The 27,463-nt window shown below is 44.6% G+C and overlaps 2 protein-coding genes across 6 annotated transcripts in view; both read left to right on the top strand.

Moving 5' to 3' along the window:
- pik3ap1 (phosphoinositide-3-kinase adaptor protein 1) overlaps positions 1-14,554 on the top strand; it is a 53,674-nt gene extending 39,120 nt beyond the window's left edge. For all 3 annotated transcript variants that reach the window (XM_007904560.2, XM_007904559.2, XM_007904558.2), the window contains 7 exons: positions 4,622-4,705; positions 5,349-5,560; positions 6,780-6,852; positions 9,528-9,683; positions 11,259-11,323; positions 11,653-11,753; positions 13,076-14,554. In XM_007904560.2, the coding sequence (XP_007902751.1) occupies positions 4,622-4,705; positions 5,349-5,560; positions 6,780-6,852; positions 9,528-9,683; positions 11,259-11,323; positions 11,653-11,753; positions 13,076-13,136 (752 nt within the window). In that variant the 3' untranslated portion in view covers positions 13,137-14,554. The remainder of the gene's footprint in view (positions 1-4,621; positions 4,706-5,348; positions 5,561-6,779; positions 6,853-9,527; positions 9,684-11,258; positions 11,324-11,652; positions 11,754-13,075) is intronic.
- A 5,027-nt stretch (positions 14,555-19,581) lies between these two features.
- LOC103185843 (fatty acid-binding protein, intestinal) lies at positions 19,582-27,043 on the top strand. Of its 3 annotated transcripts, none has more exons than XM_042336981.1 (5): positions 19,582-19,739; positions 23,255-23,336; positions 25,592-25,761; positions 26,486-26,596; positions 26,747-27,043. In XM_042336981.1, the coding sequence occupies exons 1-5, from the start codon at positions 19,599-19,601 to the stop codon at positions 26,795-26,797; spliced, it is 555 nt and encodes a 184-aa protein (XP_042192915.1). In that variant the 5' UTR covers positions 19,582-19,598; the 3' UTR covers positions 26,798-27,043. The 3 variants fall into 3 exon arrangements, with proteins under 3 accessions (XP_042192915.1, XP_007902752.2, XP_042192916.1); XM_007904561.2 differs by having other exon boundaries at positions 19,676-19,739; positions 23,262-23,336; XM_042336982.1 differs by having other exon boundaries at positions 19,689-19,850; positions 23,262-23,336.
- Positions 27,044-27,463: the final 420 nt, after the last annotated feature.

Consider the following 27,463-nt stretch of genomic DNA (forward strand, 5'->3'; position numbering starts at 1 on the left):
GAATTGTGCATTTTGTGGGTGAAACACGGCAGCCAATTGTGCACAGCTGTGTCCCACAAACAGTCGTGGATTGAGTGACCAAATTATTATCATTTTATTTTGGATTGGTTATTACCCCTGGAAAGCGATCCACCACTGGACTAACAACTGCTTTCCTACTTAGTGCTAGGTAAACAGAGGTGTGTGGAGTAAGGAAACTTGCCTGAGGTTTGGCCCCACCTAGAAATCGAACCCGGGTTCAATTTGTCCTTTTAATTTCTCCTCCTGATTCCCAACCCCCAGCTCTGGTCCACATCCTTGACTATCCAGCACCTTGGGACATCTTCCGACATGAAAGGCGCTATACAAATGTAATTTGTTGTTGTTGTTGTTTAAAAGAACCTACAGAAAAACTGCTTCAAAACTGAAACTGAATTGAAGGATTTTCAAAATTTTGCATATTCTGCAACAATAAGGAAGAAGTCTAAGTCAAGAGCAGGTGGAATTCCTCAGGAGGTTATTTTTAGACAGGTTACCTGAGTTACTTATTGTTGTTTACTCAAAAAGTACATACAATCACACCTGTTTACAGGATATCCTGTGCAGCACTTTGAGACCTCTCAGCAAAGTACTAAGGCACGGTATCAAAGGCAATGATTATTATTACTTGTCAATGGCGAATCCTCACTCCCAACCTTGCCTTTCTCCATTGGCTCACCATCCCCTCATCCTTGCCTTCAAAGCCCTACAAGCCTTGCTCCTCCTTATCTTTGTGACCTGCTTATTCCACACAGATCTGTACGCTCCCTCTGTTCAACGGGTTCCAGCTTGCTCCATGTCCCCCGTCCGGCCTGCCCTAACATCAAACTCCATCCCACAGTCCTTTCGCCTCAACCCCTCCCTTGCCGCCTTCAAGACCCATCTCAAGACCTTCCTCTACGACGGTGTCTTTGGGTATCCTCTTACCCCTACCCTCCCTGGCCTCCACCTCTCCTGATCCCAACCCCCAGCTCGTGTCCAAATCCTTGGCTGTCCAGCACCTTGGGATGTCCTCTTGATGTGAAAGGCTCTATGTAAATGTAATTTGTTGTTGTTGTTATCTTGGAATGTAATAGAATCTCTATCAAGCAACTGAGCTACTTGAAGCTGGATAGGAATCCAGTCCTAGAGGTGCAAGGCCAATATCTCGCCCACTGCACTCTGCTTCATTAAATGACCTGTTTCGGTTTAGAATTTAATAGTTGTACTTCCTAAAACCTGAATGGAAAATTACACGTGTTTTTGTTAGTGACGATCACTAGAGGGAAGAAAAATACAGTACTTCCTTTTCCTGCTCATTCAGGCACTTATCAGGGGACTTTTCGAACTGTTGCCACATAAACTTCTGAAAGACAGCTAATTCCAGTGAAATACTACACACATCATGCTAATTTCCTGTCAATTTACTGGCAGTGAAATAACTGACGTTATAGTGAGGCGAGATGACCGATCTTGCCTCAATCTCTAAATCATACAATGCAGTTGATAAGCTGGTTGAGCGAGATTAGTTAGTAGTAAGTGCTATATTCAAATGCACATACTTGTGTTATTATTAGCAACAATACTTACATTTGTTATAACGCCTTCGCATCAGGAGGAAGTCTCAAAGTCTCCTTTCGAGAGTAATGGTCAGGGTTATGGGGAATGAGTAGAGGCCAGGGATTAGACTAGGTGGCCCATGTGGAGAAAAACATCAGCACGATAGTGACTTGCCAAATGGCTTGTTCCTGTGCAGTAACGCTGGGTTGCTCCTGTCACTTCAGAGTTGCTGTTGGAGAAATGCATTCCAATACCAATCAGAATGAGCTATGTACAGAGGTGGACCTTTGTGATTCATCCCAGTATAAACCCACATGCTTGAAGAAGAAAAAAAGTCTAATAGAGCCATGTGAGTCACTCTGGGTCGCAAACCAATTCGGGGCAATCTCACACCTTAGAGAAATCCGGAGAAATGACAGCGAGCAAATCATACTGAGAAGGAGCCCACATGACAGCCTTGACTGAATAGATCCATGGAGTTGGCAGCTCAGTGTGAGTCAAAACCAGGGAAAGTGCCTTAATTTTTTTTAAAAAACAAATATGCTTTCGGTCAGCAGCTTAAATCTCACATCTCCCTGCCCACCACATCTCTCAAATGCCTTCAGATCTTCTTTTACGTGGAATACTAAGTGTTCTTATAACTCATTACAGTTTCATACAAAGCTACAACCTGTCCGATACAATTAACTGAGTGCCCTCCCGCCACCCCCACCACACACACACAACTCCTCAATGGATTGGGCCTTTGCTCTTAAAGAGTACATGAGCAAAATGCCTGTAAGATGTTCTTCCTCATGAAGATCTGCAAACACAGGATGAGGCTGTGGGGTCCTTACACCTCCACCATCTAAACCTCAGAGCTCTAGGGTTCTGCATCAGACATCTCATCCATTTCTTCCTGCCCCTCCGACTCTCAGCTAGAGGTGAGGGAGTCTTGCAGACTTCTAATGTTCTGCCATGGGAGAGGTGTCATGAAGCATTGTAGAGAGTAACATGGTTGGCTGTAAAGTACCCCAATAACTTAGACTTCAACACAGTGAACATATTGAGCAACACTTGCTTTTAAAAAAAACTTGTCTTGCCCAATCCAATTACAATACAATTTACATTTATACTATACAACACCTTTCACATCGGGAGGATGTCCCACCTGAGCTGGGGGTGGGACCCGAGGGTGGGGTGGGCAGTCAAGCTGGTCCATGTTGAGTAGACTCCACAATGGATCATATTCTCTATGGGGTGAATGGAGTTCTGTAGCGATTGATTAGTGAGCAGGTCTTGCAAGCAGGAGGACCCGGTTTGATTCCCGGGCGGGGCAAATCCTTAAGACAAGTTTTCTGACTCCACATGCCTTTATTTACTTAGCAGTAAGTAGGAACCCAATTGGCGGATTGCTACCCGCTACCCAGACTTAATAATCCCTAAAAAAACATAATAATTTGGTCACTCAACCCATGACCATTTGTGGGACACTGCTGTGCGCAATTGGCTGCTGCGTTTCTACCACAAAATATACAGTGAATCACTTTACAGTATATCCTGTGAAGCACTTTGAGAGGTCTCGACGACGTGATGAGACGCTATATCAAATGCAAGGATTATTATTATTATGAATGGCCTTGATGGACAATTACTTTTCTCAGTCTGTGTTTCTTACCTCTGTAATGTATATGAATACATTAGAGGTTAACAAGTAAGGTCCTTTATACAAAGATCTAATGAAACAATTGCTATTTTTAGCTATCAGTACAAAATAGACCCCACGATCGGAAGCGAAGCAGCCTAGCACAAGCCACTGGCCTGTAGCATAAATACATCAACACAGCGTAATGGAAACCGTTCACTTCCCGTTCTGTATCTGATGTGGTTTGAAGCAGAATTTACGAAATTCCACACTTAATCACAAAAGCAAGATTTTTTTTGACGTAAATGATTGCACGACAGGGCAATCGATGGCCCAAGTCAGGCTGTGCATTTGCCCAACAGGAAAGAAACTATATTCACTTTATGGTGTACAGTATCTGGTTGATGAGATCTCACACAACTTCCTACCAAGCTGCATATCATAGATAGCTCCCCCTGAACTTTATTAACCCACAGACCACCAGCGGCTTTTGCTAGACATACTATATACCATGCCCTGTGGGGTTGAAACAAACAGTAGGACAATAAGGAAATAGCTCAATTATTTATTTTTACAAGTCATTTTGAATTGTACTGTAGAATCATTAACAGAAAGAGAATAGATGGAGATTGCTATGCTAATTCTTTTCCTGTGCTATTTCCCCATTGTTTCTCTTGTGGTGCTAGCTCCCCCACAGGAACTATCTAGTGGAATCATAATCTCCTGCTCTTTCCCTTTCGTGTTTATGCTATCTCCCCACTTGTGCTCTCCACTCTAAACGCGTTGCCCTCTTATTTCTCTATTGTGTTTGTGCTGGTTCTTGCTCCCCCATTGGAGCTCTCTACTCTAATTCTCTTGCTCCTACTCTTTGCCCTTTCTGTCTGTGCGAGTGTTAGCTGACAATTATTTAAGAGTTGGAGTCCCGTAGTGTAGTGGTTATCCTGTGTACCTCGCAAGCGAAAGGACCCGGGTTGGACTCCCGATCGGGGCAAAACCTTAGGCAAGTTTCCTTATTCTACACGCCTCCATTTATCTCACAGCAAATAGGAACCCGGTTGTTAGTAGATTGGCGGAATTGCTTTCCGGGGATGGTAATCCCTTAAAAAGAATTGTTCACTCAATCTACGACTGTTTGTGGGACACTGCTGTGTGCAATTGGTTGCCATGTTTCGCCCAACAAAATTTAGTCAATTTACAGTATATTCTGTGAAGCGCTTTGAAATTTCTCAATGATGTGACAAGGCGCGATATCAAGGACGAGGATTATTATTATTTACAATTTGAGGGAATTCGAACTGGAGATTTCTGAGTCAAATGCTCTTCCTTTGAGCTACATCCCATGTTGTTACATGCTTACGGTTGCCAGGACTTGATGTCCAAGCCATTAGGAAGCGGTGACTTTCAAAATCCGCAACACTTGTTTGTTGTTTCTGCTTGCAGTGTTCAGCAGTAAGGAAGAGAGGAGATCGGAGAACATCTACGTCACTAAATTACCCTCAACTCCGGCAGCACAGGCGAAGCAAGGTACATCAGTATACCTCAGAGGGCTTGTGTACCTGGGCAATGGGGTCCAAAACATAATGCAATAAAATTTACATCGCGCCTTGCATGGCAGGAAGACGTCTCAAAGTACTGAACACTGCTGACATTACAGGCAAATCGTTGCATTAGTTATGACTTCCAGTTTATGATTATCGCATTGTGAAATTTCACAAGAAGAGTTGGCAGCCATGAGTCACGAAACTAAAGCTAAAAATGTCCGGTGCCCTTTTTTTCTCATCAGTCTTTCTTCTCACTTTGCTGGCCTGGGAATCACAATTCGCGAATCACACCAAATGTTGGCAAATATTGGTGCTTGGAGTCCTGTAGCAGAGTGGTTAGAGCACCCACCTCGCAAGCGAGAGGACTTGATTTCGATTCCCGGGTGGGGCGATAATAATCCTTAAAAAAAAATTGGTCACGCAATCCACCACTGTTTGTGGGATACTGCCGTGTGCAATTGGCTGCCACATTTTGCCGCAAATACACAGTCAATTCACTTAACCGTATATTCTGTATCGCTTTGAGACTTCTCGAAGACATGACGTCAAATGCAGGGATTATTATTATTATATTATTAAATACCTAGCAATGGTACAGGTTTAAACCTATTATTGTTTTATTTCAGGGCCTGTAACCTTGCCAAAACGTGAGATGTTGAAGGCTGTGTCAAGTGACTATGATCCTTTTGCGGGGATGATGACACCAGGCCAGAGGCAGCTGATCACCCTGCAGGAGCAAGTGAAACTGCAGATGATTTCTGTGGACGAAGCTCTGGTTCAGTTCAAAGAGTGGCAGCTCCACCAGAAGAGGAGGTCAGACTCGTTCCGATTCCAGCAAGTGAGTGAGCACCTCAACCTCTCTTCTTGGATATATGTGCCTCTGAGGGGTCCCAAAGGGTCAAAATCCCTGACTGTCCTTATCCTTGGGAATCCTCCTTGATAATCCTTGAACTCACAGTGCAGGCCCATTGTATTGAGGCAAACAGAGTCTAACTGTCGGTGCGAACAGTTTAGCTGTGATGACCTTCTCTCCTCCTGGGTTAAATGACCTGCCAGAGAACCTGGGAAGCGATCAGGACTGTTCAATAGGTTTTTATGTGAATAAGGCCTTAGCGTGACTAACTTTCTCCTCTGGGTCAGAAAGTTGTGGGTACAATCCCCACACCAGGATTTTGAGCTCACACTAAAGGCTGACACTCCAGTACAGTCCTGGGAGAGCACTGAGTTGTTGGAGCTGCCATCCTTGAGACATTAAACCAATGGTGCCTGTTCAGGTGGATATTAAAGATGCCATGGCACTATTAGAAAAGAGAAGGGAGGTTCCCCTGTGTCCTAGCCAACTTCCCCGTAGCATAACGGTTATCACGCTTGCCTCACAAGCGAGTGGACCTGGGTTCAATTCCTGGGTGGGGCGAAACCTTCGGCAATTTTTGTTACTCCTCCCGCCTCTGTTTAACGAGCAGGAAGTAGGAACCCAGTTGTTAGTCGATTGGCAGATTGCTTTTCCCAGGATAATAATTCCTTCAAAAAATATAATAATAATAAATTGGTCACGACTGTTTGTGGGACTGTGTTGTACTCAATTGGCTGCCGGGATTAACCCATGAAATATACAGTCAATTCACTTTACAGTATATTCTGTGAAGTGCTTTGAGACGTCTTGAAGACGTGATAAGGCGCTATATTACGTGGCAGGATTATTATTATTATTATATCTTGTGAAGCGCTTTGAGATGTCTCAATGACGTGATAAGGCACCATATCAAATGCAAGGATTATTATAACAATGCCCCAAATAAAATTAGCTGTTGAACATTGGAATGGTGGATGTAGAAATCCTGAGGGGATCGATTCTCCATCTACCATTCTTGGGTAGATTCATCCCAGTGCGTGATTGGGTCTTATTCTCCCTTTCTGTCCCTCCCAGCTACATTCTCCAGAAATGTTATAGCTGTGCAGCAGCTGTCATTGTTCAATGGTTTGTAGAATAACACTGAAGAGCAGATATAGCAGGTAAAGCTCTGACAGCTCTCCCCTCTCTCTCTCTCACATGGTAGGAAAACCTGAAGAAGCTACGGGACAGCATCACACGGAGACAGAAGGAGAAGGGAAAGTCTGGAGTACTTGGAGGTGAGAACCAGCCTTCTCTGACTCTGTCAGAGGAGACCCAAGCCTATTGAAACCACAGCAAATCTCACTCCTCTGATAGCAGTGGGTATGTAGTACTCCGTATCTACTAAAACATACAGAGTAGAAAGTCCTCAGTATCCATCAATGATCCATGTTAAGGTAACTGATCTCTGGCTAAAAGATACAGTTGGTCGGATATCTATGCCAGGTAGTCGTGGCTGGAGGAGAATTAGCTGGGGTTCCAACCTCCAATTACTATCCAGTGAGGCCTTCTGAGGTGGATGTCAAGTGAGGATAGAATCCGGGTTAGCTATGAGGTCCAGCACGCCATGGCCAATACTTGTTGGTGCAAGAGGAAGCAGACACCAGCCGAGTGAGGAGAGACCAAATGGAAACTGAAAATGATGTATTTGAATTGTTCGATCATAAAGAGAATGTGATCCCGTGCTGGTAGGGATGTGGAGAGGTGCACCTTGTGATGTTGGCATTGTCTACCTGCAATGGCTGCTGTTATTTGCCCTCTTTCTGCTTGGCTTTCAACCTCTGAAGCTGTCACAGAATCACAGGAAATTATAGCACAGAAGAAGGCCAAACAGCCCATCAAGTCTGCATGCACCAACTCTCAGAGCAAGATCTACTTTCAATCTCACTGGCCTCCCCTATCCCCATACTCAAGCAGGACAAAATCTTATATAACATGCAAGGATTATTATTATTATTATTACCACCCCTTCAAGCCTCTGAATGTCATATACCTTAGTCACTCAGGGGCTCACAATACAGAGAGCCAGGGCAGACTCTAGACTTGATAGCTTCCTTCATTGTGTGTAATTGTTTCACCTGACCTTTTTATGTTACGTTATTCTGTTTTCTTACCAATGTTCTCAATTCAACATCTCCACTATCATCTTTTCCGAGTCACTAAAATTATGAAGCGTTGGTATGAACCTGGCTCATTCTTCCTTTGCTTTGCTCCGGTATATCGAGTTTAACTGTAGCTTCCCTTACTGGTAACTCCCACTGAGATTGGCAAATTGCACATCGATTGAACCTGGAACATTCCTGGGCTAATATGGCTCAGGTCCACAGTGATGCAGTGAATTTACCAAATAAGCCATCGGAGCTTTAGAAGTTGATACAAATTCAGGGCAAATCTACACTAACAACTAATTTACAATAATGCAACACTACATTGCAGTGCTGAATTGTCAGAGACGCCATCCTTCAAATGAGACGTTAAACCAAGGGTCTGTCGGCCGGCTAAGGTGGATATAATATCTTTTTTTGAGGGATTATTACCCCCGGAAAGGAATCCACCAATTGACTAACAAACGGGTTCCTAATTCCTGCTAGGCAAACAGAGGTGCCTTTAGTAAGGAAACTTGCCTAAGGTTTCGCCCTACCCGGCAATCGAACCCGGGCCCTCTCACTTGCAATGCGCCGTTAAAGATCCCATTATTGTTATTTCAAAGAGAAGGAAATTTCTCCTGGTGCCTTGGCCACCAATCCCCCAAATAAAAATTGGTCACTTACTTCATAAATATTCGCTAAAGGAAGCAATAGCTGCAGTGCACTTATTGGCCTCTGAGTGACACTGCATCAGCAACACAAAGGCTTCTTGCGACTTGGGGTGGGATCCGAACCAGTCACAAAGGAAAAGATGTAATAAATCTTTTCTTCTGTAACAAACGACTGTTCGTGGCGCACTTCTGTACGCAATTGGCTGCCGTGTTTCACCCACAAAATACTCAGTCAACTAATTTGGCCACGTATTCTGTGAAGCGCTTTGAAGCGTCTCAACGACGTGATAAGGCGCTATTTCAAATGCAAGGATATTATTATTTTATAGTTTCTATATTCTATAATAGCAGAAAAAGAATTTGACAAGTCCTGAAAGTTACAAATGTTCAAGGTTATTAAATGGTGAGACAGATCCGTTGAAGAAAACTTTGGGCAAAATAGATGAATGGATAAAGGAACAATTAATAATCTTGCATTTGATATAGCCCCTTATTGCAACGTTGTGACGTTTCAAAGAGCTTCACAGGATATACTGCAAAGTGGAGTGACTATATTTTGTGGGCAGATGTTCGTTGCCAGCACAAAACTTACTGTTACATTATAATCAGTAATAATGATTCTTGCATTTGATATAGCACCTTATCACAGGATGTTTCATCTGAAAGGCATTCGAGGGCTGTTGCATAATCATTTCATAATCTTGGCCTACAATAATATTCCTTGCAATTGGTATAGCCCCTTTCATATTGGGTTGATATCTTGAAGTGTTTCACTGTAAAGTGAATTGACTGCATTTGAATGCAGCAGCCCAATTGCACACAGCAAAGTCCCTCAAACAGCCATGGAGTGAGTGGCCAATTTTATCTGTGGGATTGTTGGCCAGGATAACGGGAGAGAAAACTCCCTTTTTTCAAATAGTGCCATGAGATCTTTAACATACACCTGATCAAACAGACAGGACCTCAGTTTAACAGCTCATCCAAAGGACGGCACCTCCGATAATGCAACACACACCAGCAATGCACTGAAGTGTCAGCCTATACTATGTGAGTTCAGGTCCCGACATAACGGCTTGAACCCACAAGCTTCTGAAATGTATTTATTGTACTGTATTAAGTGTATTAAAATCCCCATGTTGTCATTACTGCTCTCAGAGCTGCAGATCTCTCTCCCCACTGGGCAATCAAACATGCAACAGGGTCTAGAATGCGGAGTTTATGAAGCCAATGCTAGAATGATCCCGCTCAGTCCAGCTCGGGTGCCGATACAACGCAGAAATTGGACCACAGCCAGCACATCAAGCACAACAAGTATGTCCAACAGCGCTTATACAGACATGGCACTAAGGAATGGGTTACGTAGGTCTCGTGGGGCATGATGCATTCTAAGGGTAGAGATAAACTGAATGTCTCCCTGTCTCATAGGTGACGTGTGGCAAGGGATAGAGGTGGGCTCAGCCCTCTCTCCACCCCATCTATCTCTAGTCACCGTTTTATGATGAGCTGGGAAGGGAAAGCCCAGAGGAGGACCACAGCAAGTCCTCCAAGCAGCCCCAACCCGTAGCATCTTTTTGCCCCTCTCCCAACTTGGCAGTGGTGCCCACACATTTCCGGTCCAGTGGGCTACACCTAGGGGTGTCCTCACCTCTTCTTGTTCAATGGACTTGTCAGTCAAGCCAACAACTCGCCTATCTTAAAGCGGACCAACCCTTTGACTGAAGATCTCTCGATCTTTTCTTACCCTCCTCCTCACCTCAGCTCACTCGGACTTGCTGTGCTTCACCCACTCTCTCTCCGTGGCATCATCAGTGGGTGGGTGGGTTGTGAGCTGAGAAGAAAGCAATTACTTAGTATACCAGTGTGGATTGAGAATCATTACAATGGTGTGTCACTGAGTTTATTTGAGTCTCTATTCAAACCCATTACAATAACCACACCCTATGAAGCTTTCTCATTATGCTTTTATACATCGTGAATCTGTCCACATTGGGGGTCAATTGATTGACTCTTAACGGGATCTCTCTATGTCTTTCTATGTTTTAAGTTCCACCTCAAAAACTACCTCTGCCACCTATACCTCCTTCCCCCTCTCCCTCGCTGAGTGTCTGACACCGTCCTTGTAAAGCGATCTTTAACCTACGTGAAGAGTGCTGTGTAAATGTAAGTTGTTGTTGTCTAATATGATCGACAATGCAAGGAATCTACAAGAGGAAGGGAAACAGAAATATGCCATTTGGTGAAATGTACCCATGCTGATGTTAGCACTCTGTTAGAGAGGCACAAACTCAAGCTCAGAAGAGGGCAGAGGGAATATACAGTTTGGATTTACTTACTTTACACAGTGAGCAATGAGTGTGGCGAATGGACGATATAGGGAGGCACAGAAGGCAGATTATTTCAGGACATTCTGTACAGGGCAGAGGTGCTGGAGTGAGAACTTTTCTGCCACAAACTATTGTTGAAGCCCAGTCCACAGATTGAGGGCTTATGGTAGGAATGTTGCATTGTTGTGAGCCGAGAATAAAGGAATTACCTAATACACAAGTGTTGTGGATTGAGAATCATTGCACAGTTTATGAGGCCATTTTTTTGCTTTGTACAATAAGGCTCATTGCGTTTCTTTCCCCATCCTCAAAACCCTTTTAAAAACTATGGCTTTGGTATCGTCCTCACACCCCCTCCTTTCTCCCAGCTCAGCCTTTCCCGCAAACAGCCATGCAGTAAATGAGCAATTTCACCCTTCACGAAGGGCACTATAATAGGTGATATAAGTGCGAGTTATTGTCAATGAGTGAATGTGTTTGATTTCATTGTGGTTTGGACCAACATGAAACTGAATGCGAAGCAATAGGTTTTCCTAAATCGGTCACATTTCCTCTCTCACAGGCAGCGCCAGCAGCCGGTCCAGCACTCGCAGCACTTGGAGCAGTGGAGCCGAAGCCGACAACGAGGTAAACGTGGTTCCTTCCCCACCTTTTCCTCTTGCCGTACCCTTCGCCTTCCTCTTGTGCTAGACACAGCAATGCTCCCTCTGCACTGTCCGTCCACACTCCCAGGTCAGTGGGGTTGGAGACCGAGTAAACCTCCCTCTACACTTTCTGTCCACGTCAGCTGCTGTAGCTGAGCCCAGAAATGGGGAAGTTCAATTTTGCAGCGCAAACATCCCTACATGAGCGAACTAACAGCCAGTCTGAGTTCAAAACATACACTGATGATACTAATGTTTTAACTGGTGTCTCTTTGCAAATACTGAAATGATCTTTAATTTGCTGTGTTTTAGGACAATGAACAAACAGACAGCAGTGGTCTGCGACGTTCATTGAACCGGGACCGACCTCCCACTTTACCTCCACCTCGCGTCCCACCCCGCATCCCAGCCAGGTAACACCCCCCCCCCCCCCCTCCCACAGCAATTACCCCCATCTGGTCTCCACACTGTTGGAAGATTGTGACGGGAGAGCTCCAACAACAACAACTTGCACTTATATAGCACCCTCCACTCAGGGTAGTGTCTCAGAGCGCTTTAAGAATGCCTGATCGGCAACCTTCCAGGTGTATCTTCTGAGTGTGTCAGCTGAGTATTGGAGAGCTTGCGTGGGTGAGGGGGAATCTGTATGTCGCTGGATGTTGGGATGGAGGGGTGTATTGGGTGCTGGTGAGGGGTCTGGGTGCTGGGTCTCACCCAAATTCAGTGTTCTATGTGTGAGTGTTGGCGGGCTGTTCAATTATCAAGTGATCGCGTGCTTACACCCAAGACACGGAGGTGTGGTGGGGGGAAGGGACACTGGCTGATTTTCGCCTTGCCAACCATAGCCGTAGCAAATTGTAGTCCCACCTGAAGGGATCCAAATATCTATCATACAGTTGGGGTAACTGCTGGAGTCTAACTGGTTAAAACTGCATTGAGAACACTGTCTGACCAGCTTTCCCGCTGCTTGTCCAACTAGGACCACCCTAACCCTCAGGGCTTGGGCTTGCAGGTTTAACGGAAGCTCAGTGGGAGTATTCTCTGCTCCCAGTAGATAGAAGACATTAAATTTTAAATTGGAGACTAATTTGCGACATTTGCAAAAAGATTTGTGAATAGTGTAGTGTGTCCTGTGGAGCTCTGGTTGTATCTCAGGCCCATCCTCCAGAATAGGTGGAGTCACATAGCGTAGTGGTTACTGCGCTCACCTCGCAAGCGAGAGGACCCGGGTTCGATGCCCGGGCAGGGTGAATTCTTAGGCACGTTTCCTTACACCACATCCCTCTGTTTAAGTAGAAACCCCATTGTTAGTCCATTGGCGGATTGCTTTGTGGGGATAATAATCCCTTCCAAAAATGTGGTCACTCAATCCCACCAAAAAATTAATAGGTAATAATAATTTGATCACTCGATCCACGACTGTTTGTGGGACATTGCTGTGCGCAATTGGCTGCCGCGTTCGCCCACAAATATACAGTCAATTCACTTTATAGTGTGTTCTGTGAAGCGCTTTGGGACGTCCTCCCGACGTGAAAAGCGCTATATCAAAATGCAAGGATTATTATTATTATTATTATTCTGTGAAGCACTTTGAGGCGTCCCAATGATGTGACAAGGTGCTACATCAAATGTAAAAATTATTATTATTATCGCTCCCATCACAGTTTATTCCCCGTTATTAAATGTTAAAACTAAATGATTTCTTACACACTCTCCTTTTCTCATTCTTTTTCAGATCTTCACCTCAAACTGAAAAGCCACGGTTTGCCCCTCCAGTGCCTCCTAGAGGCCGATAGTCAAACTGCAGGCAGTGTGGGACCTGCTTCTAGTTTAGTGATTTAAGCACTCGACAAACTCTTGCCTACAGTGGAGCCTGTGGTGCGCTGGGAGTATGACATCTCTCCATCGCTTGTCGTGTCTGTTGTGTTTTCCCAGTGGTGACAGCCACACCGAGTGAGGTGTTGCTGAGGAGGACACAGCAGGTCTATTTATTCTAACTCAGGTTAGGTTGTATTGGAGCCACGTAGGAACGGGGTGAGGTCATTCAGCACATCCAGCCTGTTCCACCATCTACATTTGATATTGGTACCTCTTTTAATCCTAATTCCCCACCCTTCAGTCACCTGTAAAATGTGGATACCAAGTAGCAAGCAACCACACCTACTCAAGTTTATAAATACTGGGTTTAGGGCAAAGAGAAATCCCATGGAAAACACCTATATTGCCAGATCATCATGCATTTCTTTCTGGCCTGCATTCACTCCCCCATGAAACACACTGCTTGCATTTCTCCGCCTTCCCCACCCCCATCCCTCCACTCTGGCCTTCCCCCCCTCCCTTCCTCGAAGACGACAACAACAACAAAATGACATTCATATAGCGCCTTTCACGTCGGGAGGACGTCCCAAGGCGCTGGACAGACAAAGTTACAAGCCTGTGGTTCCTCAGCCCACATTCCCTCACGTTAACACAGGGCAAGTTAGATGAAGAGAAGATTCTGTATAGCACACATCTCTCTCTGGCTCTTATTATCACAAACTGATAAATTGGTTCCTTCTTCTACATATAATCCCATTGCTATCCTCTGTACAGCTTAAAAAAAAAGGACACTTTATTTCTAAACAATGGTGTAGTGACCTCTCACTTAAATAGCTGAGTTCTTGCAATACAAAATAGATTTGAAATAGATGGGTTTGAAAGATAAATGTTCTTCTGTTGTCTTCATTGTGACATTGAATCAGACAGACCAAGAAACTCCAGGTTCAATCCTGCTTTGGACCGGGTTATCTGATCTTAGCCAGGACAGCAGTTGGGATGACAGTTGGCTTCGGCACCCCTGGGTCAGGGAGGAGAAAATCAGCCAGGGCTCCGGCTCCTGGTCACTTTCCAGAGACCCTCCCCCTGCTCCCACAGGGAGAATGTTGGATAGGGAACTGCAATGGTCTGAGCTGACGCTCATTATCTGAGCTGGCACGGAAAGAATGACTATTCGGGGCGAGAGGTGGGCAAGCGTCTGGTTACTTGTGGTGCTGTAGCCGAGCAGAAACCAATGCTTCCAGGAGAGAGGAGAAAGCTGGAGTTAAAGTTCCATGATATGAATAAACAGACAATTACCATTCTAGTGAGGAAAACCCACTGCAGTTTTACAGTGTCCGAACACAGTACTGAGGAACTGTGGAGTCCTGTAGGGTAGTGATTAGAGCACGCGAGAGGACCCGGGTTCAATTCCCAGGCGGGGTGAAACGTTCGGCAAGTTTTCTTACTCCACACGCCTCTGTTTACGTAGCAGTAAGTAGGAGCCTCATTGTTAGTCGATTGGCGGGTTGCTTTCCTGGGGTAATAATCCCCTCAAAAAAACTGTGGTCATTCAATCCACAATTGTTTGTGGGGCACTGCTGTGCACAATTGCCTGCTGCATTTTGTCCACAAAATACACAGACAATCCACTTCACAATATATTCTGTGAAGCGCTTTGAGACATCTCAACGACATGATAAGACTCTATATCAAATGCAAGGATTATTATTAGTACAGCACTGAATATCGTTGCTGCAGGAGAGGCATCTTATTTGTGTACATTTCCATCCTTCCGTCAAGAAAAGTGTGTGGAATACTATTAACTTTCAGTGATTTCAGCTTATGTTTATAAAAGTTTGAGTCTAGCTAACCACTGCAACCAGTGAATGAATGTGGAAGCTGAGCTCTCAATGTATGTTTTATGTTGTGCTCAGTATACAGGCGGTCACAGAGTGTGCTTGCTCATGTGTTACTGTTGTGTATACCAATGCACATTACCTGGGGTACTTTGCAACTTCAATCAGAAATATTGACTTGAATTCCTGGAAAATTGTAGAAAATTAAACCCAACATATTTGTACAAATGAACACAGTTTGAATGTCATTCTTCAGTGTAAAAGAGTTTCAATCTATTTTCCAAATCTATTTTCTCTCTCCTCTCTGGAAGCACAGACAAAATGGGTTCCTGAGCGAACCTTGGGTACCTCACTCTCCATGTATAACCCCAAGCAACCAGCGTTCAAAGTGGCTTTGCCACCAAGCCATCAGAGGAGTCTGGAGTGTACAGAGTGTTCACAAAGTCCTGTTACCCCCATGTTTTTTTTCTGCAGTGCACTTCACTGACCAATAACTGAAACATGTGGAAGGATGATGATAATTGTATTTAGAAGTACTTCAATGTATTCAGTACAAGTGTTTAACTGTATTTTTACTGACCAAAACCTTAGGCAATTTCCTACTCCACACACCTCTGTTTACCAGCAGTAAGTAGGAATCCCGTTGTTGTCGATTGGTGGATGGCTTTCCAGGGGTAATAATTCCTCCCCCCACAAAAAATGTAGTCGCTCAATTTATGACCGTTTGGGGGACACTGCTGTGTGCAATTGTCTGCCACGATTGTTCACCCACAAAATACACTGTCAATTCATTTTACAGTATATTCTGTGAAGCGAGTTGAGACATCTCAATGCAAGGATTATTATAATTATCATTAATGTGTCTGATCTGACTGCTCCCACTGTCAAGGAATAATCAGACTTGATTAGTGAACCTGCTCAGTATACAGTACACACAATAGCAGACAGGAACTGAGTGTTTCAGTCAAAATGACTCAATCAAAGATCACCAACGCTTCAAAGTTTCTTCTTTTGATTTGCCTTCAGGAGGTAAAATCTTCCAGCTGCATTGAGATCAGAGCCGGTATGGTCATTCAAAGGCACGTATTACGCAGGGGAGAAAGAGATTCAGAGAATAGCACTTTGTGCATGAAATCATATCAGTGCCTGCAAGCCAAGGCGATTGCTATTTAAATAGATCAGACGTCTCACAGAGTTAGAATGAAACACCCTTACCGGATGTGCAGATTTTTAATCTTACACAATGTGGTTGCAGGTGTATATTTCACATCTGGTGCCTCGCCATCGATGGTCGGGCCTTCAGCCTCTCTGTCCCCACCCTTTTGAACACTATCCCACAGTCTCTTCACCTCGCCCGCACCCCCTTTTGCCTCCTTCAAGGCTTGTCTCAACAGCTTCCTCTTCGACCACGCCTTTGGTCACCTTCCTACTCGCACCTTCCCTGCCCTCCACCCCTTCTGGTCCCAACCCCAGGCTCGGAGCCAAATTCCTGCTTTTCAGTGCCTCGGAAAGTCCTCCTGACGTGAAAAGCGCTGTGTAAATATAATTTGTTATTGTTGTTCTGAATCAAGCCTGCACATCTTGGCTGTCAATCCTTGTCAGTCAGTGTATTTGATTTCCCAACAAGACTGTTTGATAGACTGTACAATGCGTACTTGTTCTGAATGTGTAAAGGCCTTGTGATGGAGCCTATCATCTTTCAGGAATGCCTTGTATGGTAAGGAACACACCTTTGCCCACGCGCGTGTGTGTGGGTGTGAACGGAATGCAAATGTCTCACAAAGTGTAATTATCATAGATTTGTCTCAGTTACAGAAGAACAAAGTAACAATTTCCGGAGTGAATAGACGATCAGTTTACCCCTCTAATTCCTGAGAGGTTTCTTCACTTTCTAAATCAAATCATCCTATTCTCTTAAATTGTTGCCAACTTGTCCACTTCCTTTTAGAAACCCTTTGCCAAGTTTCTTCTTCATCATCTCTTAACTGATTGATTTTGGACATTTTTTTTTCAAATTAATGTATTTATAATAATGATAATAATAATAACAATTCTTGCATTTGATATAATGCCTTCTCACATCACTGAGACTTCTCAAAGCTTTACAGATAATATTGTAAAGTGGAGTGACTGTGTGTTTTGTGGGCGAGACAAGGCAGTCAATTAGATGTTAAAAATAATTCAATAAAATTTGTTGGGGACTTGGAATCATACAATTTAAGCTGGTGCTCCAGTGCAGAGCAGTGCAGTGCTGGGGGTGGGCGTTGCATTGCCAGAAATATTGTCCTTCAGATGAGACATTAAACCGAGGTCCTGTCTGCCTTCTCAGGTGGATGTTAAAGATCCCATGGCGCTATTCAAAAAAAAGGGAGTTTCTCTCTCCCAATATCCTGGCCAACAATCCCCCAAATAATAAAATAAAATTGGGACACTACTGTATACATTTGGGCTGCAGTATTCGTCTACAAAATACAGTCACTCCATTCCACAGTAAATGAATTCCTGTAGGGTAGTGGTTAGCGCACTTGCCTCGCAAGCCCATGTGGGGTGAAACGGTAGGTTAGTTTCCTTACTCCACATGCCTCTGTTTACCTAGCAATAAGTAGGAATCCAATTATTAGTCAATTAATGAATCACTTTCCGGGGCTAATAATTCCCCCAAAAAATGTGGTCACTCAAATCACGACTGTTTGTGAGATACTGCTTTGTGCAATTGTGTTGCCCACAAAATACACACTCGATGCATTTTACAATATATTGTAAAACCACTAAACTACAGGATGTGGAGTCCTGTAGCTCAGTGGTTAGACCACTCACCTCGCAAGCGAGAGGACCTGGGTTTGATTCCTGGCAGGGGAAAGTTGGGCAAGTTTCCTTACTCTATGCAACTCTGTTTACCTAGCAGTAAGTAGAAAGCCGGTTGTTAGTTGATTGGCAGATCGCTTTTCTGGGGGTAATAATCCCTTAAAAAAAAGGACACTTAATCCACAACGCTTGGCTGCTGCGTTTCACCCACAAAACATAAGTTAATTTACTTTAATAATAATAATAATCCTTGCATTTGATGTAGCGCTTTTCACATCTTCTAGACATCTCAAAGCGCTTCACAGAATAGACTGTAAAGTGAATTGACTGTATTACAGTATTTTCTGTGAAGCTCTTTGAGACTCTATAACAATTGCAAGGATTATTATTATTATTCTATGAAGCGCTTTGAGAGGTCTCAATGACGGGATAAGGTGCTATATCAAATGCAAGGATTATTATTATTAAATCCCGTGAAACGATTTGGGATGTCCTCCCAACTTGAATTGCATTTTTCAAGGCTGGTACGCATATTTTGCATGTTCAGCATCTGCTGCCTCTGCTGATTCCTACTGCATGCGCTACCAAATGGAGATTGAATGCAACAACAAATATATGGGGACGCCGTTTTATGTAGCCTGTGAAAACCAACGGATGGATTCTGTGAAAAAACTGCTAGTGTAGACTCCAATGTTAACACTGCCAAAAATCTCGAATCTCCTCTTCACGTGGCAGCCAAGAGCTCAAATATGGAACTGGCCACCATACTGCTGGAACACGGAGCACGGATTGACTCCAGGAATGCTGACGGGAAACGACCTGTGGAACTTGCACCTCCGAACAGCTCTCTAGAAAAATTGCTTTTACAATGGGAAGGTACTGACAAAGAGCTACTCGATTCTTAAACTAAAAGCGTAGAGTACAAGGCATAGCAGCAGCTCTCAGTGTCATTTAAATGATATTGATGCCACAATAATTTGTTTTGCATTATAAAAGAACACTTGAATAAGTGAAATAATGCAATATTTTATGACAGATTTGATAATTTTTCAATCCTAAGGTGGTCTAGAAATCTTTGGGTTCAATTATTGTTTTGAAGCCGAGAATGGAAGGAAGGAGAGCTTTATTAACATTATTAACTAACTATCTATCGGGAGTTGCCTTTGACTACTCAACCGCACGGTAATAATCTTTCTGCCATTCTCTCCCTGACTCTTTCTCTCTGACTTTCTCCCCATCTTTCATTTCTATGACTCTATTTGTCTCTGACTCTTACATCACACTTCACAATTTTAACATATATATGGAGTCCTGTAGCTCAGTGGTTAGAGTACTCGCTTTGCAAGTGAGAGACCTGAGTTCAATTCCAGGCAGAGGGCGAAACCTTGGGCAAGTTTCCTTACTCCACACAGAGCCTAATAATAATCCCTCCAAAAACAATAATAAATTGGTACTTTTCAATTTACGACTGTTTGTGGGACATTGCTGTGCGCAATTGGCTGCCGCGTTTGCCCACAAAAAATACAGTCAATTCACTTTACAGTGTGTTCTGTGAAGCGCTTTGGGAAGTCCTCCCGACGTGAAAAGCGCTATATCAAATGCAAGGATTATTATTATTATTATTATTAAATGCTGCATGGGTTGCATCCCCACCCTCTGTGACCATTGAAAGCCAGAAAATGCAAGCTCAATAACACCACATGTCAACTTGGCTCTCTCGTGCCTATTTCAGCTAACCAAAAACCATCTGATACAGGAACCAGTGTAACTGGTCTTTCAGTGAGATCGGATCATGTGCACATGCACCTAAGGAGGACGCAGTTACACATTAAATCTGCGAACTTGGAAGATTCTTGTCAGAACAAACCTTGTGTCGACAAGCCCAGAACTCTACACATTCTGCTGCTGAGGAGGGCTGTGGGATACAAGCACTGTGAGAAGGTGAGCGCTTCTCTTTAAAACATTGAAAGGCTAGAAAACCTGGGGCTGTTTTCAGAGATAAAAAAGAAACTTGATGCAGGGCGGAGTGACAGTTCTGAGGATTTTCATCAGGTAAATGTGGGGATCAGCTGTTTGCACTGGTTGGTGTGTCAGTAACTCAAAAACAATAGTTTAAGATCATTTTTACTAGAATAAAAAGCTTTGTTACTATAAAATTTTTACTATAATAAAAATCCTTGCATTTGACATAGCGCCTTATCATGCCGTTGAGACGTCTCAAAGTGCTTCATAGAATATATTGTCAAGTGGATTAACTGTATATTCTGTTGTGCAAAACGCAGCAGCCAATGGCGCACAGCATTGTCCCATAAACAGTCGTGACTGAGTGACCAAATAACAACAACAACAACAACTTGGATTTATATAGTGCCCTCCACACCGGACGGCGTCTCAGAGCGCTTTACAGTAATCTCGGCGCCAAGCCAGGGGAGGTGGAGGAAGGTGACCAAAGGCACGGTGGAAGAGAAAGGTCTTCAGCCGAGACCTGAAAATAGGAAGAGAGGGGGCGAGGCGAAGGGAGTGAGGAAGGCAGTTCCAGAGCCTCGGAGCACAGTGGCTGAAGGCACGGCCGCTGAGGGTGGAGCGGAGGACTCGGGGGACGAGGAGGAGGCCAGACCCAGAGTAACGAAGGCAACGGTACTGTTTTGAGGAGAGAGGAGGTCAGAGAGGTAGGGGGGGTGCAGAGGAGTGGAGGGATTTGAATAAAAGGGTGAGGATCTTGAAGTCGATCTTGAACAATCGGGTTCCTACTTACTGTTAGATAAAAAGAGGTGTGTGGGGGTAAGGCAACTTGCCTAAGGGTTTGCCCTGTCTGGGAATTGAACCAGGGTCCTCTTGCTTGCGAGGTGAGCACATTAACCCCTACACTACGAGACTCCACTCCTGTTTTTACTGACCACAAACACTGGTTGAAGTGTAATTCACAACATCTTTCGAAAAGGAATACGCAAATATTTGAAAAGGAAAAATAGAGTGTGGGTAAAGTAATAATAATAATTGATATTTGATACAGCATTTGACGTGGCGCCTTAATATGTTATTGAGACGTCTGAAAGCACTTCACAGGTTATACTGTAAAGTGGTGTGGCTGTGTGTTTTGTGGGCGAAAGTGGGTCTATTAGATCCAGCATAGGCAGAAGAAGCCAATGTGCCCTCTTCTGTGCTGTAAAATGCTACAATTCTGTGGCTCTGCAGTTACACAGAACCTGTTAGTTGCAGAGAAAGACTGTGCTGGAGAACGAGTGAACAGACTCCACCAGCAGCAGAGCTGTCACCAGTATCGGGCCAGACAACGACCTGTCTATCAATAAAGATTGGACACGTTTCTCTTTTGGGCTGAAACGAATGAGAGGAGACTTGATAGATGTCTCAGAGAAGAGACCTGATAATATTTTGTTTAATATTATTAAAGACTTTGATGAATGAGGTGGATGTGTGGTGGATGTGTGTCAGACATACTCAGTGGTAGCACTCTCACCTCAGAGTTGGAAGGTTGTGGGTTTAAGCCCCATGTCGGGATTTGGAATCACATAGTCTAAGCTGACACTCCAATGCAGTGCTGGGAGTGTGTTGCATTGTCAGAGGTGCCATCCTTCGGGTGAGACATTACACCGAGGTCCTGTCTGCCTGTTCGCGTGGATATTAAAGATCCCATGGCACTGTTTGAATAGAAGAGATTTTCTCTTCCAGTGTCCTGACCAACAATACCCCAAATAAAATTGCTCACTCACTCCATGGCTGTTGTGGGACTTTGCTGTGCACAACTTGGCTGCTGCGTTTCACCCACAAAGTAAACAGTCACTACACTTTACAATAAATCCTGGGAAGCGCTTTGAAATGTCTCGACGACATGATAAGGCACGGTATCAAATGCAAGGATTGTTATGTTGATGGGCTGTTTTCACTTGTTGGTGAGAGGATACAAGTATAAGATAGCCAGTGGTACATTTAATACGGAGATTAGGAGGAACTTCCCCACACAAAGTATGTGAGAATGTGGAACGACCTGCCGGAAGCTGTGGTTGAAACAAAAAGAGTCAACATATTTAAGAGGAAACTTAATGTATAAATGAGGAAGGGGTCTAAGAGAGGCCTCTGTGGGTTTAAACGCTGGGATGGGCCCGTTGGGACCAGACATCTGTAACATTTTGTGTAACTCTTCCCTATGTGTGCATGGCTCACAATTTAGACCATTGAACAGTAACAGTGTTTTGCTGGAGAGAGACCTTTCCTGAGATGTAACCACAGAGTGTGAAAGGTTATGAATCTAATTGCATTTAATCACTGAAAAGGCAGGCTGCCTCACTTCGCTCACCTCGCTCCCCATCCCACCCAAAAAAAAGCTCCATTGGCTTAAGCGCTGGTCCATCGCAAACACGTTCCTTTTCTGGAGGATTTTCACTGCGTTTACTTGTGAAAAGGTCTGTGAATTGTAATCAGGGTCCCTCCATACTTACACTCAGCATCCCGTAGTGGTTAGTGCGTTCGCCTCGCAAGCAGGAGGACCCAGGTTCAATTCCTGGGCCGGGTGAAACCTTAGGCAACTTTCCTTACTCCACATGCCTCTGTTTACCTAGCAGTAAGTAGGAACCTGGTTGTTACTCAATTGGCTCAACCCCTCTCCCCACCAGCAGCGGATGAGCTTTCAGGTACTTCCACCCTTCTGAAACTTGCTCCTCAAATCCCTCCACCTCGCACAGTCCTTCAAGCCACTCCTTGCAAGAACCACATGCATTTAGGTTCAGCATAGACTCCAGACATCCCACTAAACTCCTGAGAGTAGATTCTCCCACTTACAAAGTCAGCAGATCACAGCACCGAACTGAAGACCCTATGTTCGTAGCATGAGCTGCTAGTGGGACAGCCGTGTGGGTGGAATATGAAAGATGTTGTGAAATGTAGAGCAGTCACTTGTTCTACACCACTGTTAAGTGCTCCGAGCCACTACCCTGTATGAAGGGCTCTATATAAACACAAGTTGTTGTTGTATCTCTTCAATGACGTAGGAACATAATTACCCCACTGAGGCTTTTTGGAGTTGGACTGTTGCCTCAAGCGCCAAACGTAAAAGTTGGAATGGAATGCCCACTCTCTGATCCTGCTACCCTAATTCCGGAGATTATTGGGCACAGGTTGGCATGTGCCAAGGCTTTGGCACCCCAGAGGGTGCGTTGGGTATCTGTTGGAGTCGAAACAGCTACAACCACAAACTTGCCACTGAGAGCACTGTCTGGTAACCTTTCCCGCTGCTTGTCAGCTAGGACCACCCTACCCGTTAGGGCTTTGGCTTACAGGGTTAACAGGAGCTGAGTGGGAGTACAAACAAAATAGCATCAAATGTCTGTTAAGGATCTTCTTCAGGGATCTTCTCCCAACGTGTAATGGAAAGATGTTAGGTGGGATTGAGGGCCCGGCTCATCACTTACAAATTTACTCTTGTCTGTTTCTTCTAACTGTGGTCAGGATCCGTCATGGCTTTTAATGGACTCTGGAAAGTCTACAAGAGTGAGAACCTGGACGAGTTCCTCCAAGGCATGGGTAGGTTACCATGTTTTGTGCTTTCACAAGATGGGTTAATGATAGAGTAAGGAACTTGCCTAAGGTTATAGAGCTCTAATCACTATGCTATGGAACTGCACCACAATGGGACCTCGTTTCAGAACCTCCACCAAAGCAGCCTGATTCTGGACTGGAGGTTCAGGTCAGTCTAGATTCTGAGCTCAAGTTTCAATGTCCCAAGACCAGAGAGTGCCCAAATGAGCCAGGTTAATCTCACTAATCAATACAGGAAACAATTCCCTGAGAACACGGGATCTAACTAACTGCAACACAGTTTAACTCCATAACGACCTGTACGTTCCCTCTGCTCAGCAGGCTCCGGATTGTTCCATGTCCCCCACCTTACCTGCCCCACCATCATCGGTCAGGCCTTCAGCCTCTCTGCCCCCACCCCTTGGAACTCCATTGCACAGTCCCTTCACCTCGCCCCCTTCCTTACCTCCTTCAAGGAGTGTTTCAAGACCCTCCTCTTTGACCACACCTTTGGTCAGGCTCCTACCCCCAACCTGCCTGCCCTCCATCCCTCCTGATTCCTACTCCTAGCTCAGGTCCAAATCCCTGACTATCCAGGGCTTTAGGACGTCCTCCTGACGTGAAAGGCACTGTGTAAATGTAATTTGTTGTTGTGTTGGATGTAACAAACCTAGTGCACAGAGAGCTGACAATCTTGCTGGCCAATCCAACACTGTGTGTACCTCCCAATCCCTTCCTACTCAGAAGAATACAATTGGAGAAAAGAGAGAGAGAAGCATTAAACTGAAGGCAGATAGAGAAGCCACACCGAAACAAAAGGCAAAGGAAAGAAATATGGGTGTAATTAGCCACGTAACTCAGGAGCTGTGCTCAGACCTGCTGAGAACTCACATGTCTCTCTCTTCTGTTCTCAATGATTTTTTTTGCAAAACTGGTTTTACAGTCGTTTGGAAGGTCAAATCTTTATCAAGAAGGGGGAAATCTCATGGGGTCCCTGGCTGGCATGTCTCTTGCCTTAAAGGAAGATTAACGACAGGAAACCACACAGACAACATGGGTTGAATGGCTCCCCTCTGTGCAGAAAATTAGTTTTCCAGGCACAGTTACAAGTAGGACAGTGCCCACCCTTTTCTCCCTCCTCGGGGGTTGGCCACGAGTAACTAAATCCCGCACTTGCAGAGGTAAAGCTACAGATCTGTCAGGAGTGCTACGTCACTGGGATTCCTGTTGAGTCCTGTAGTGTAGTGGTTAGCGCATGCCTCGCAAGCGAGAGGATCTGGGTTTGATTCTTGGGCAGGGTGAAGCCTTAGGCAAGTTTTCTTACTCCATATGCTTCGTTAAGTAAGTAAGTAAGTAAGAACCCAGTTGTTAGTCGATTGGCGGATTGCTTTCTGGGGGGTAATAATCCCTCCACAACAAAAATGTGGTCACTCAATCCACGACTGTTTATGGGGCATTACTGTTACAATGGCTGCTGTGTTTTGCCCACAAAATACACAGTCAATTAATTCACTTTGGAATCTATTCTGTGAGATAAGATGTCTCAGTGATATGATAAGGCGCTATATCACATCACATGCAAGGATTATTATTATTCAAGCACACATGCTTGGATTTCAGTTACAAGGCAGGAAATATAACTCAGCTCAGTGCAGCATCACTGTTACCAGCTGCAGCTCTTGTTATTTCAGGTAGCGAATTGTGATGAAGCTTTGGGAGAGGGAACAATATTGTTTGAGCTCACAGTCCTGGCTTATGCTCCAGTGCAGTGCCTGGGAGTGCTGCATTGCCAGAGGCTCTGTCCTTCAGAAAGAACAACAACAAGCAAATTGCATTTAGATGTAGCACCTTTCAGGTCAGGAGGACGTCACAAGATGCTGAAATGTTAAACTGAGGTTAAAGATCATATTGCACAATTGTAAAAGAGAAGGGAATTTCTCTCTTCCCGTGTCCTGGACAAAAATTCTCCAGATAATTTGGTCACTCACTTCATGGCTGTTTGTGGGACATTAGCTGTTGCAAATTGACTGCCGTGTTCATTTACAAAATAAACAGTCACTACACTTTACAGTATATTCTGTGAAGCGCTTTGAGACCTCTCGAAGATATGGCAAGGCGCTGTATCAAATGTAAGGATTGTTAAAATAATGGACCAGACCAGCAGAGCAGGCAGATGGAGTGAGTGGGTGGATGGACAGAGGAAATTTTGGGACAGATAGATAGAGACACAGTGACGGTCAAGTCCCTTTCCTTACCACCAGGTTCTAATGTTCCCGGAAAGGTCCTTGAAGGGGACAATCTGCAGCTGGAGATCAAGCAAGATGGAAAGAAGTTTACTGTCATTGAGAAAAGTACCTTTCGAAGCAAGGAATCAACATGGATTTTGGATGAGGAATTTACCAGTACTCTTGCTGACGGAAGTGAAGTGAAGGTATCGCAGGTTTTGAACACTGAGCTTGGCATCACTTAACCAATGCTTCTTGATTTATCACGTCCTCTCTCCTACTCTTTCTCACCTTGATGGTGGGCGTCCCAATATAAGGTGGCCAAACTGCAGCAAATAAAGCCTTCAGCTCCCCTCTCGACTCTCTTCCCCCTCCTCGCTCCCTCCCTTCCCTCCCCTCACCTTGACCATTTCCCCCCTCCTCGCTCCCTCCCTTCCCTCCCCTCACCCTGACCATTTCCCCCCTGCTCGGGTCATGACCCAACTGTGCAGCGCCTTGGGACGTCCTCCTGACGTGAAAGGCGCTTTATAAATGGAATCTTGTTGTTGTTGTTGTTCTTCGAGGATTGTGGTAGGACCTTTGCTCAGCAGGCTCTGGCCTACTCCATGTCATCTGCCCAGCCCACCCAATCATCAGCAGTCGGGCCTTCAGCCTCTCTGCTCCAACCCTTTGAAACTTCATCCCAGAGTCCCTTTACCTCGCCTCGCCCCTTGCCTCCTTCAAGGCCTTTCTCAAGACCCTCTTCTTCGACCTCGCCTTCAATCACCCTCCTACCCCTACCCTGCCTGCTCTCCACCCTTCCTGATCCCAACTCCAGCCTGAGTTCAAATTCCTTGACTGTCCAGAGCCTTCGGACGTCCTCCCAACGTGAATGGTGCTGTATAAAGTTAACTTTTGCTGTTGTTGTTACATTTCTCGTTGTCCTTTTAGGGAAGGTTCTTCTTGGAAAGCCCCAATCGCCTGGTCGGCCGGTTTAAGAAATGTTCCGATGGGAAGGAGTTTGTGACAATCAGAGAGGTGAAGGAGGGTGAGCTGCAACAGGTGAGGGTCAGAGAGAGCAATGGACAGTGTGGAAACCCGGCTCGACATTTACTCTCTATACGCGATGTGTCAGAACATCCATTATTGGCAAATTCTTAAATGCAGCCTTAATTTTGAAGCCGTTTTTATTATTTCCTCCCTGTGATGTAGACAATGCAGATTGATGGTGCAGAGGGTCGTAGATACTTCAAAAAGCAGTGAAACAGGATCGAAGGCGTTTGCACCAACTTTGAGGGATTGTGAATTGCAATGATATCAGTACATCACCTGGCTTGGTTCAGGGAGGTGCAGAAACAGCAATGTATTAATCTGATAATAGGCTGAATCATGGTTTGCTTTTTATTGACTCACATTGGTGGTCAGTGGGAATGCTACACAGTTACTATCCTGCAGCAAAACCATCAGCAACCAGCTTTCTGGTGACATAATAAAGAATGTAAAATATAAGAGATGTGGGGAGGACTCCATTTTCTCTGTACAGCCATATAAGGTTCAATACAGTTAAATACAAGGTACATACAGGAAGTAAGATTGGGAGACAGAGGTTCCCAGTGGATGAGAGTGGAATCCCATAGAATAGTAGTTAGCGCGCTCCCCCTCACAAGCGAGTGGACCTGGGTTTGATTCCTAGCTGTGGCGAAACCTTAGGCAACTTTCCTTACTCCACACAGCTCCAGCATTAAGTAGGAACCCCTCCAAATAAAAAATAAAAAATAATCCCTCCAAAAAAATATAGGTCACTCAATCCACTGTTTATGGGTCATTGCTGCGCACAATTGGCTGCTGCATTTTGCCCACAAAATAGTCAGTCCACTTTACAGCATATTCTGTGAACTGTATTATTATTATTATTATTATTGTTATTAA

Source organism: Callorhinchus milii, unplaced genomic scaffold (genome assembly GCF_018977255.1).
Source record: "Callorhinchus milii isolate IMCB2004 unplaced genomic scaffold, IMCB_Cmil_1.0 Scaffold7, whole genome shotgun sequence".
NCBI lineage: Eukaryota > Metazoa > Chordata > Chondrichthyes > Chimaeriformes > Callorhinchidae > Callorhinchus > Callorhinchus milii.